Here is a 12,327-nt window from a genome sequence, read left to right as displayed (position 1 = left end):
ATTAATTATGAAACCGAGTTAGCAAGATTAAGCATTATATTAATTGAGAAAATTAATCTTTTTTTTTGACGCGCTGGCCTTGTAGTTGTTTTTGTAGAATAAAACAATGATGACAAGGCTACGAGGACATTTCAGATAATGTAAGGCAAAAATTATATACGCAAGTGGAATGAATATTTCGATTTTATCATTTTTATATGAAGTATATATAGTGAAATTTGCTTCCGAAATACAACATATACCATTGTTGAATTTATTTTGAAAAACTGGTTAGCTAATAAACGATAATAATATATTGACTCTTTTTGCCAGGCTTAAGATTGAAGTAACTAGTAATCATATCTATGTCTGAACAAGAACGTAACACTTGTGAGAAATTATTCAAATATGAATGATAGTTCTTGGGCAATTTTCATCTGAGAATTCATAAGAAACAAACAGAATATTTTCAAAAAGTCTACATATTTTTATGATGAATTTCTTCGAATCGCTATCAAAACTAAGAAATTCTAAGGAAATACTTTCACAAAAATGTCAGATATATTGAAATAGGACAATCAGGATATTTCGAATCAGAGTTGAAATTGTATAGGTTTTTCAATTTGACAAGTTAAAATTGGAAAAAAAAGAATTGGAAGAATATACCAGTTTTTTTTTTCAATATCAAAACAAAACGTCTTGTTGGGTAACCCTATACTTACACCCAGTTCCAGGAACGTTCATTTTAATGTGCATTTCATTCAGAACTTTCAACCGATATTGAACGTTTTAATAGATTTTCATAAATATTCCAAGGCCAATAATATGCAGAACTGATTCAAACTATCCAAAGTATCATTAATTCGTTCTGAAACATCTTGTATGAAAAACCATGAGGTTTTTTTCGTTAGCTCGTGTGGTACCCAACATCGAGCAACTTCTTGAGACTAGCTTTATGCAAATGGTCTCAAACAGTTTTTTGTGCTATCTTTAGCTTTTGGCTCATATGATGGTCTAACTCGACTATGTCCTTGATTTTATAGCCATTTTTGACAATTGTCCTTTCAGTGCGTAGTGCATCTTTGACATCGAAATTACTGGAACGGAATCGACATAACCAAAATTGCGCGTAATTGGCTTTTTCAGTATCAGGACCATAAACATTATTTTCAGCAGCCTGGTTTGCATTTTCGCTGTTATAAAATAACAACTGTAAAATATATTTTCTCTTTTCTAGTGTTCATCTTTGACCCGCGCTCAAACTAAACTGTGTAAACTAATCACAAAACTGTCAAAAAAGTTTTTGTAGTACAAAATCTTGTCTTTCTACGGCCATTTAGGGAAACCTTATCGGATACAACACGACATACAGATAATAGAAGCCGTCTTTTGGGAAAATAAAGGATTTTTTTTATTGCATCTAATATATTCCAATTTGAAAGATCTTCTGAATTTACCTATTGTTTAATATAGACACAAACGACAATTCTAAACATTTCTAATGTTAGTACTACTTACATTAGAATAATTTGAAAAAAACCACTATATTTTACTGTATGCAGGTACTCTATTCTCATAAAGAAATTATTGACTTACCTATGATAAGATGCAGTTTGGCATCAGTCTGGAAGGCATAATGGAGGGTAACTAAGAAAGGGTTGTCACGGACGGCTTCCAAAACCTGACGCTCGGTCATGGTGTGTTCAGCTGTTTTCCTCTTTTGGACGATTGCTGCTTTTTTCAACACCTTCATAGCGTAAAGGCGTCCGTGGTCTGCGCCTCCTTTCTTACGCACAAGAAACACCTTACCGTAAGCTGGATAAAATGAGAAAATTTATTAATAATATCTCCAAATTTTTATTGAATATTTGTTCTTAAAATTGTGATGTTTTGAAAGTGGAAAACAGCACATTTAAAAAAAGCAGTAAAATTATTTTTGAATTTGTACTAATATAAAATAATTTTTCAAATATATCCAGATAGAAAACAAATTACAAATTTAGAAATGGATAAAAATATCAGATTAAAAAGATCAAGAGATATTTAGCGTTTTGATACTGGAAACAATCGGAGGTATTGTTTCGGGGTAATGTTGAGCCTTCAATCACTAAGAACATTTTTATAAGCTCCATATCTACTGAGATAACTGGGAAGTATCTGAATTTGGGTGGTGAATTAGAGATAAATTATTAATTAAAACTTTCATGTGATATTAATAAAACTATTTATGACACATGAAAGTTCGAACCCAGAGTCATTTCTCAAAATATGTTCAAAATTTTCTTTTTTTAGACCAAAACACCTCAGGTCAATGGGCTGGTGGAATCATTGGTCCGTACTTCTTCAAGAACTATGATGGCCAGAACGTTACAATCAATGGTGATCGGTATAGAGCCATGATTACTAATTTTTTCATTCCTGAATTGAACAACCATGATGTCCAGGAGCTGTGGTCCCAACAAGACGGCGCAACATGTCACACAGCTCGTGCCACAATCAATTTATTGAAAGACACGTTTGGTGACTGCCTAATTTCACGTTTTGGATCTGTGAATTGGCCTCCAAGATCTTCTGATTTAACACCACTAGACTACTTTCTGTGGGGCTTTGTAAAGTCATTGGTCTATGCGGATAAGCAACAAACCCTTGACCATTTGGAAGACAACATTCGCCGTGTTATTGCCGATATACGGCCACAAATGTTGGAAAAAGTCATCGAAAATTGGACGTCCAGATTGGACTACATCCGAGCCAGCCGTGGCGGTCATATACCAGAAATCATATTTAAAATGTAATGCCACAAGATTATCTTGCGGATAAATAAAAATCATGTAAATCGAATAATCCATCGTTGTTTTATTGCAATTTAAAGTTCTATAGCTCTGAAAAAAAACACCCTTTATATATATGACATATGTAATTGAAAAACGGCTGTGAAATCCGGACCATGAATACCCCATTATGAATGAACCATCGCTCAAAAGCTCTTGTCTTCGAGTCGTACTTTGAAAAAAATTTTTTTTTACTTTTCGTTATATCGAATAGATATCCTCCAAAACTAAAACAATGTAAATTTAATGCTATGGTTTTCTTCATATTTCATAGAATATTTCAACTCGCGTAAAAAAGTTTATTAAAAATATCAATCGTAGCTTGACTTTTTAGAAATAGGTAACTCTCTAAAAATATTAGCTAGGAATTCGCGGCAAAACAATTACTAGGAAATAATGAATGAAAAAAAATTCCATAATAATATAAATTCCACCGTACGGAACGGACAATGATAGGTAGATACAAGTCGGTGTCCGTTAACAAGACTTTTTTGTTATCGCTTTTGAATTTCCAATTATTTTAGAGCTACCAGTCCGGAGGTCATCGACATTCCTATAGTTCAAACCTTAGGAAGAACTTTAGTTAATTGTCAATAAAGGTACGTGTGTATCTATTTCATGCTTGTATGAGATTCGAAAAGAAAACAAGACGTTTTACCGTACATTCGAAAATATCACGTTTGTCAAATATTTAGCTCTGATACAGTAATTCACATTCTATTCATGCTATAAGTTATCCATATCAATACATTTGGATGGAAATATGTTTTTTACCAAGTTCAATCTTCACACCCGAATGATTTTGTCATTAGAAACAAGATTACACAGAGCGATTTACTCACTAAACTTTTCCAAATAAAAGGCCATGTAATTTTAACGAAACAACATTATGAGGTAAATAATATGTCCGATTTCAATTACATAATAAATTAAATGGCTTCGAAAGTTTCATTCATATTGATATGATTCATTAATAACAAAAAAGTATGTTTAGAAACAAGAGTAAATACACTTGTCAGTAGGTATTCTAATCGTCTTGTTCTGTTAATGTTACACTAAAATTATACCATACCCTTTTCTGTTAGTACCAAGTCTTTACTTTCTTTTATAATAAAGGGTGTTTTTTTTAGAGCTATAGAACTTTAAATTGCAATAAAACAACGAGTAAGTTAGTAATCATGGCTCTATACCGATCACCATTGATTGTAACGTTCTGGCCATCATAGTTTTTGAAGAAGTACGGACCAATGATTCCGCCAGCCCATAAAGCGCACCAAACAGTCAGTTTTTCTGGATGTAACGGTGTTTCGACATACACTTGAGGATTAGCTTCACTCCAAATGCGGCAGTTTTGTTTGCTGACGTAGCCGTTCAACCAGAAGTGCACTTCATCGCTAAACAAAATAAAATGGACGTAGTGCGCGATACGTATTCCGCACAGAACATTATTTTCGAAATAAAATTGCACTATTTGCAAGCGTTGTTCAGGCGTGAGTCTATTCATGATGAATTGCCAAACCAAACTGAGAATAAATCACTTGACGGCTGTTGAATCGGTCGCCATTTTGAACAGTAATGCCAACTTAAAGATATATACCTCGAAAAAAACACACGTTATATGTCAACCAGAACTGTCATCCGAATCGTCGTATGTTTAGTTGAAGGTTAGCTATTTGGAACGAACATTGCTGCTCTAAGTATTGAAAAAGATACAAACTTATGCAATCCTCGGCGCCCACAACATTTGGGCCTATCTTACGACACGCTATAGCTTATGATATGAACCTTATAAGAATAAGATTCAGTTGTCACAGCATTATATTGTCCAAGCATTGTATTGAAATAAAAATTTAATCGATATTCTGAATGAAAGTGTTTACTTTTGAAAGCACAAAATATACAGTTGAGGGCAAATGAATGCATGAGCGCTCAAAAGCTCCTGATAGTGCTTCCCTCATTTTTTCTATCTACCTGTGTAACTGTACACGGTTATCTTTGAACACACACCTTTTTTTACAGTGTTCGCAGTTAGATCAAGATCAATTTAGAGCATCATTTAGATTTTGTTGTTGATTTTGGATGAAATTTACAAGAGTGGTGACAAATTGCTGGTCTAATTCACCAAGATCCCCACGAGGGGAAATATATCGCAAATTGAACAATTCTTGTGTGATAAAAGTTAATGAACTCGAGAACAGTGGCCTTCATCAAACGGCTCTTGAGTCTTCAACCAGTGATATTGACGCCTGACGGTACAATTTATTCAACTCATTTGATCATGTTATATTCGAGTTACGATTCACGTCTTTCGTTTTTTTTTTAAATTTCTTTAGCGTTTCTGTGCATCACTTTTCCAGATGAGTGATGTTGGTGCATAAATAAGCAAAACTCACTTAGGTATTATTTTTATAATTGGAGATGAATTCGTTAAAGTCAATTAACCCATTTTCCAATTAAGTATATGTGCACTTTGTAATATTTCTCATACATTTGAATCTACACTTGAAATTCGAATTCTTCATATCTTTACTTTCTAAAGTTATCATATTTTCGACGTTAAGAAAAAAATAATGAGTACTACAATCTTCAGTCAATTTTCCGAAGAAAACGGAACAATAATTACAAAGGAAACTTACAACGCAAAAAAACAAGTTTCAAACAAATGAACAAAAATTGAAAAACGCTTATGATGATGGGTGGTATATTGGAAGATTTCTTGAGAAAAATGACAATTCCTATAAGGTGAAATTTTCGAAGCAAGATCTTCAATTTTTTTCATATTCCTATCCGCACTGGAGGAATAGATTCATTTCAAATAATAAGATGGGACATGAATAATATTGAAAAATCTTTCAGTTATTTAAAAAAAATCACTTCAGTACTACATTCAAAATGAAATTTTCATTATTACCATTTTTTTGGAGTTTTCGGCTACAGGTGTTATAGTACACATATTAACAAGAACCTACTAAAATCAATGTTCTATTTTATAGAGATACATATTTCTTCTTACAAATCAGCGATTTCTATCTACATGTTAGAAAGTAAATCTTTTGAATTCGAGAATGAAAAAATTTAGGTAACTTTTCGTTTTTTGCAACAAAAAATATTCGCGAAGAAAAACCTACCAAAAATTATTTCAAAAGAGGTAAAATTATAATTTCGTGAAAGTCGTCGTACAATGCTGTCCTTCATTTATTTGCTTTGAAAAAAGGAAGAAGATGAAGTGAATGTACAACTTCGTACACCGTACAAAGTTTGGTCATCGCAGGAGCATCAGAGGGGAAAAGAGTAGTTACCAAAGTTTGATTGATACGCGAAAAACCACGTTGTGGTAATCCCTCTCAAACTCTACTGCGATGAATTGAGCGAAATTGTAAAGAATTGAAGGGAATTATGATGAATTTAACTTGTAAGGCAAGTACTTAATGGAATTAGGGAGAGTTGAACGGAATTTTTGGTGAATTTAGTGGAATTAATTATTAAATTGGAATTTTAGTATACAGAAACCGGCCAGTGATATAGAGTCCTCGGAAGATCATCATAATCAACAAATTTGAACTAAAATAAACGAGTTGATTGGTAGAACAAATCACCATAAAACCTGCTATAACCTAATCGTTTGAAACCATTAGCGTCTCGAAATCCGCAAATTAGACGTTTAACCAAATTAATAGCGCCTTGCTTTCTAGAACAAGCTTCCAAAAACATAAGTTACCTCAACTAACTTAACATCCATAATTGGTTAGAACATCTCCATCCGTTGTTATTTGGCTGTAGCCAGTATCGACATCTCTTGATCAACATTTATCGGGGGGCCGAAGTGAATGAACTCCCAAAAGCGCTGGGTCTAGGAGAAAATGTTATTGTGGGTATCAACGCGAGCAGATTGCGGGTCTTTGATCGATCTGCCCGAAGGGACATGGAACGCAACAAACGCACAATGACCGGCAAGGTCGATGAATTTCTTGGAAAAAAAAAATTGTGAACTCAAATCCGTCTAGCCTTATCGATTGCCGGATTCTGGGAAGAGGTTCTCGAGAGCGAATCCACAATGGCAAAGACTTGCTCGAAATGCTGTACATTGCAGGATTTACACCCTTAGGTATGATATCAGATTTCTTAGATGGCATTGTAATCAGGAAATAGTTTGATTTGAACGAATCATTTTGAAAATTGTTTTTTATTCTTTTTAATGAATTTCGACTGTCGAGGTTACCAGTAGGACCAGTGTTAGGGGTGAAACAGTGAAGCGACCGTTTCAGAGGCCTTTATTTGAGGGGCGGCAATTCAGCCCAGTTTGTCGTCTGAAACTGAAACTTTTGATGATTTTTATAGTTTGATGAGAAAGGACACCGTACGTTTTATATGGGAAATGACTTTCCGTGAATTTGGCTGAATTTTTGATATGTTGTAGTTCTTGATAAACTGATCAGAAGTGTACATAGCCACAAAGCTCAAAAATGGACAGTTATCGAGATATGGAGCTTTGAAAATGGATTTTTTGCAATTTTCGGGGTTTTTGCTCTTCAATCGGGGAGCTCTCATTTCTGGTTGGGATGGAATTTGGATGTTCGGCGGCCAGAACCCAACTGAGAAATGATCTTCCTTGATTATATTAGGCACCGCCATCGATAATTTTCTATACACTGCTCCACATTGGCTATGAAATGAGATACAAAATCCAAGATCTTTCATACATCTTTTCATGCCACAAGATGACTCCAGAATAATTCACATGACCGAGAAACGACATATTGGGAGATTTTTTTAAGAGAGACCATAATAACTGAATCCTCATATATCTGATGTCCAATAATATGGAATATGTTAGCCAAAATGTTCATAGCCAGGCATCGCGAGCTGTAATGGGGGAAAATGGGAAAATCATAATCATATATCCTCAGGGATAACAATTGTGATCACTGTTGATGTCATTTACATATGATATGTGATTTGTTTCTCACAAATCTCGATAATCTGTCAATGGGGTGCCAAGACATTTCCCTCAGAATGAATCGAAATTGATGATAGCATCTCACAGACAAACGAATCCGTGAAAATGTCTGCAGTTTTGATATGACACCAATAGTGATCACAATTGTTATCCCTGAGGATATATAATTATGATTTTCCCCCATTACAGCTCGCGATGCCTGGCTATGAACATTTTGGCTAACATATTCGATATTATTGGACATCAGATATATGAGGATTCAGTTATTATGGTCTCTCTTAAAAAAATCTCCCAATATAACGTTTCTCGGTCATGTGAATTATTCTGGAGTCATCTTGTGGCATGGAAAGATGTATGGAAGATCTTGGATTTTGTATCTCATTTCATAGCCAATGTGGAGCAGTGTATAAGAAATTATCGATGGCGGTGCCTAATATAACCAAGGAAGATCATTTCTCAGTCGGGTTCTGGCCGCCGAACATCCAAATTCCATCCCAACCAGAAATGAGATCTCCCCGATTGATGAGCAAAAACCCCGAAAATTGCAAAAAATCCATTTTCAAAGCTCCATATCTCGAAAACTGTCCATTTTTGGAGCTTTGTGGCTATGGACATTTCTGATCAATTCATCAAGAACTACAACTTATCAAAAATTCAGCCAAATTCACGAAAAGCCATTTCCCATATAAAACGTGCGGGGTCCTTTATACATCATGTTATATATTTTTGAAAGGAGAAAATTTAAGAGATTTTATTTGTTATAGAAATTATGGTTTACATTGAAAACTAAATACATAAATAAGATTTTATTGTAACTTCAAAACAGATAGCAATAGAAAATATGTTGTTACACCAATAGATTCTACTAGGAAAAGTACCTGTAGGATCTTTTTGTTTCATGTTAATATCTCCAAAATAATGAAAAAGTTATGACAACTTCTCATTTGACGCCAATATCCAATTTTCTCTCACCAAGTATGAATTCACAAAATAATTCAGTCGTTTCTTTAAGCTTAATAATATAGGAAGAATTATCTCATGTATCTTCATTTCCGTATTATGATACGGAAGCCATCCGTACGAGACGAATCTGTACCGGTATTTGACATATCCTGTATCTGTTCAACTAGGGCGCTCAACATTTTTTGAAACGGATGTAGTTTTGTCTATCTTCTATGTCTAGTGTATTAGACAATCGCCATGTGGCTCGAAAACTTCGACTGAGAACTTTTTATTTTTTTTTTGCTACAAATAATATAAACTATGTATGTTTTAAATTATAATTCCCCTATTTATCCATGATCTAAAAAAATTGAGAATTGCATAAATCGAAGAATTCAACTGAAAAAAGCTCTAGTAATGATTACAGGATTAGCAGCGTTATTTCGTGGGCATGAAATTACTATCACAAGGTTTTTCTATAATAGCATTAAGTTTTTGCCAATCCTTCACCTTGATGTTTGAGAGTTACGCTGAGTCGAGCCTGGAAATGACCAAGGCCCTCTATTATGTGGAAATAATAATCATTAATTTACTTTTTGGTTTGTAACACTTATTTCACCTTGCAAAATGAAGAAATGAAGTACATTGTCTACAGCCAGCGCCTAATAGTTTCTCGTCTATCTATGATGAATATAGCTACAAATGAACATTTCACCGGATCATCGGATGTCATTGATCATTGATGATTCGAATTATTACTATAAAAACTGTATTTACATTTCGTCACATAATCGAAAGGTTTTTGATTATGAATAAAAACGCAACATGAATTTCAAACCCTTTTTAATCAACAGTATCAATAATAATCCACGTTGAGTTGGAGATACTGTTTGGCAGCATGACTTATTATATCTGTGATTAATCTTGTGCAAACTTCTGTGGTTATCATTAAATACGATAAATCTAATGTTGATAAATTCGCGAATGTATCTAACACTTTTTCCTCACTTATATGATGTTTGTTATTATTTTTTCGTTCGTACTTTTTCCACATGGAAATGAAAAAAACAATGAACTGAGAAGGCCTCTGATGAAGCCCACAACCGTTAAGTTGAGAGTACTTAATGCTATCTCAAAGTTAACGGCAAATTTCAAGACCTTCGCATTTGTGCAAAACTAAAATCTACTAGGTTAATAACGAGTGTTTTTTTTTCGAGGTATATAACTTTAAGTTGGCATTGCTGTTCAAGATGGCGACCGATTTAACAGCTGTCAAGTGATTTATTCTCAATTTGGTTTGGCAATTCATCATGAATAGACTCACGCCTGAACAATGCTTGCAAATAGTGCAATTTTATTTCGAAAATAATGATTCTGTGCGGAATACGTATCGCGCACTACGTCCATTTTATTTTGTTTAGCGATGAAGCGCAATTCTGGTTGAATGGCTACGTCAACAAACAAAACTGCCGCATTTGGAGTGAAGCTAATCCTCATGTGTATGTCGAAACACCGTTACATCCAGAGAAAACTGACTGTTTGGTGCGCTTTATGGGCTGGTGGAATCATTGGTCCGTACTTCTTCAAAAACGATGATGGCCAGAACGTTACAGTCAATGGTGATCGGTATTGAGCCATAAATTACTAACTTTTTCATTCCTGAATTGAACAACCATGATGTCCAGGAGCTGTGGTTCCAACAAGACGGCGCAACATGTCACACAGCTCGTGCCACAATCGATTTATTGAAAGACACGTTTGGTGACCGCCTAATTTTACGTTTTGGACCTGTGATTTGGCCTCCAAGATCTAGTGATTTAACACCGCTAGTCTACTTTCTGTGGGGCTATGTAAAGTCATTGGTCTATGCGCATAAGCCACAAACCCTTGACCATTTGGAAGACAACATTCGCCTTGATATTGCCGATATACAGCCACAAATGTTGGAAAAAGTCATCGAAAATTGGACGTCCAGATTGGACTACATCCGAGCCAGCCGTGGTGGTCATATTATGCCAGAAATCATATTTGAAATGTAATGCCACAAGATTATCTCGCGGATAAATAAAATTCATGTCAATCGAATAATCCATCGTTCCAATTTAAAGTTCTATAGCTCTAAAAATCAGCTTTTATAACTGAAACTGAAGAACTTATTGGGGATCTATTGAAGTAGTAATTGATCTTTACTACTACTGACCGCCTTTGTCTAAGTTGAGACCTTTAGTCTCCACTGCTCATAGTTTCAATTTTTTTAAATTTTTTGCTTGCTTATCGATGATATTAATTGAGCAATATTGACAATGTATGGCAATTTGCAATTTACATTTGGATGATTTGACAATGTGTGACTAGTAAATTCATTCACCTTTCAAAGGGCTCTACCACCTATAAATAAAAGCTAAAAATTTGCCTTGTTTCGCGTGAGAAAATACGCTGCCACAAGGTCTACATTTACTTTCTAATTACCCTGTATATGACGCATCTTTAAAATGTTGATGAAAGATCGCATTTCTGGAGAAGAAATCATTAGGCCAATTATGGTCATAACGCCTCAAGCTCAAGTCCTCATATAGGCAATTCACTCTTCAGTAGGTTCCCGAACATAATTTAATGATTGTCGATTCATCGGGCGACACCGTCAGTGGGTGGAATAACCCTAACTACTCGTAGAAACAATGGCAGTCTTCAAGTGATGAATCCTTTCAGTAACACGGCCGTTTGTCTCGAAGGTGATTGATTGTTCTCGTGCAAACGCTGCATAAGTGCACTGGGAATCAGGCGATATGAGTCGGATTCATCTGGTTTTTATGTTTATAGAACGTTTCGGTCCAAACAGTTGGTAATATATATCCAAGATGCTTAACTCGCACCAAGTTTTTCATTCTAGTAGAGCTACATATCGTACTCGTTGTAACTGAAGCTTTCAGTGCTGACTGCTGCTGTATTTATTCAAGATTTTTGATATGTTCTGAAATTTACCCATAGACTAGCGGATCTAAGCAATACTTTTTGTCAAATATTTTTGGTTTGGTAGTATCAACATTTTCTATAGAAAGGAACAAATTAAACACTTCCTGCAATTTTCATTCGTCAGTTTATTGAAGAGTCAAGGGCATTTGTACATTTGTTAAAACTTGGTTTATTATGTCGTGGTCCGAATTTCATGGCCCTATTTCATTGACATATGTCAAACAGAACTGTCATCCGAAGCATCATATGTTTAGCTGAAGGTTAGCTTTTTAACAATATCGATCGTTTTTGTACAGGGTGGGCAAATTTCGATGTTTTAGCACTACAACATTTAAACCAGAGGAGATAGACAAAATCTGATATCCCATTCTCGGTCTCTTTTCCTGAGAAACTAACAAGGGTAGTTTTCGTTTTTGGCCACCTTCTTTTGTTTTCGAGTTATAAGCGAAAATTGGAAAAATGGCGATATCGAAAAAATTTATATCTTCCTTAATACTGATGATAGAGCTCTTAAATTAAAACATTATACAGGCACTTTTCTAAGTAGAATTCAGTGGCGTTCTCGTCTTTTCGATAGGGTTCATAATTACGAAGCTATGAACCAAAGTTATGTTTTTCATATGGAAACACTAAATTTATGTGCCA

The 12,327-nt window shown here is 34.7% G+C and overlaps 1 protein-coding gene across 3 annotated transcripts in view; it reads right to left on the bottom strand.

Moving 5' to 3' along the window:
* Nucleotides 1-12,327, bottom strand: part of LOC123672012 (ribosomal protein S6 kinase alpha-5-like) — a 111,295-nt gene that overhangs the window by 57,141 nt on the left and 41,827 nt on the right. For all 3 annotated transcript variants that reach the window (XM_045605954.1, XM_045605953.1, XM_045605955.1), the window contains exon 3: nt 1,576-1,794. In XM_045605954.1, coding sequence (XP_045461910.1) covers nt 1,576-1,794 — 219 coding nt within the window. The remainder of the gene's footprint in view (nt 1-1,575; nt 1,795-12,327) is intronic.

This window comes from Harmonia axyridis, chromosome 2, assembly GCF_914767665.1.
Source record: "Harmonia axyridis chromosome 2, icHarAxyr1.1, whole genome shotgun sequence".
NCBI lineage: Eukaryota > Metazoa > Arthropoda > Insecta > Coleoptera > Coccinellidae > Harmonia > Harmonia axyridis.
Note: the sequence above shows the minus strand (reverse complement) of the source record. Positions and strands in the feature narration are given on the sequence as shown.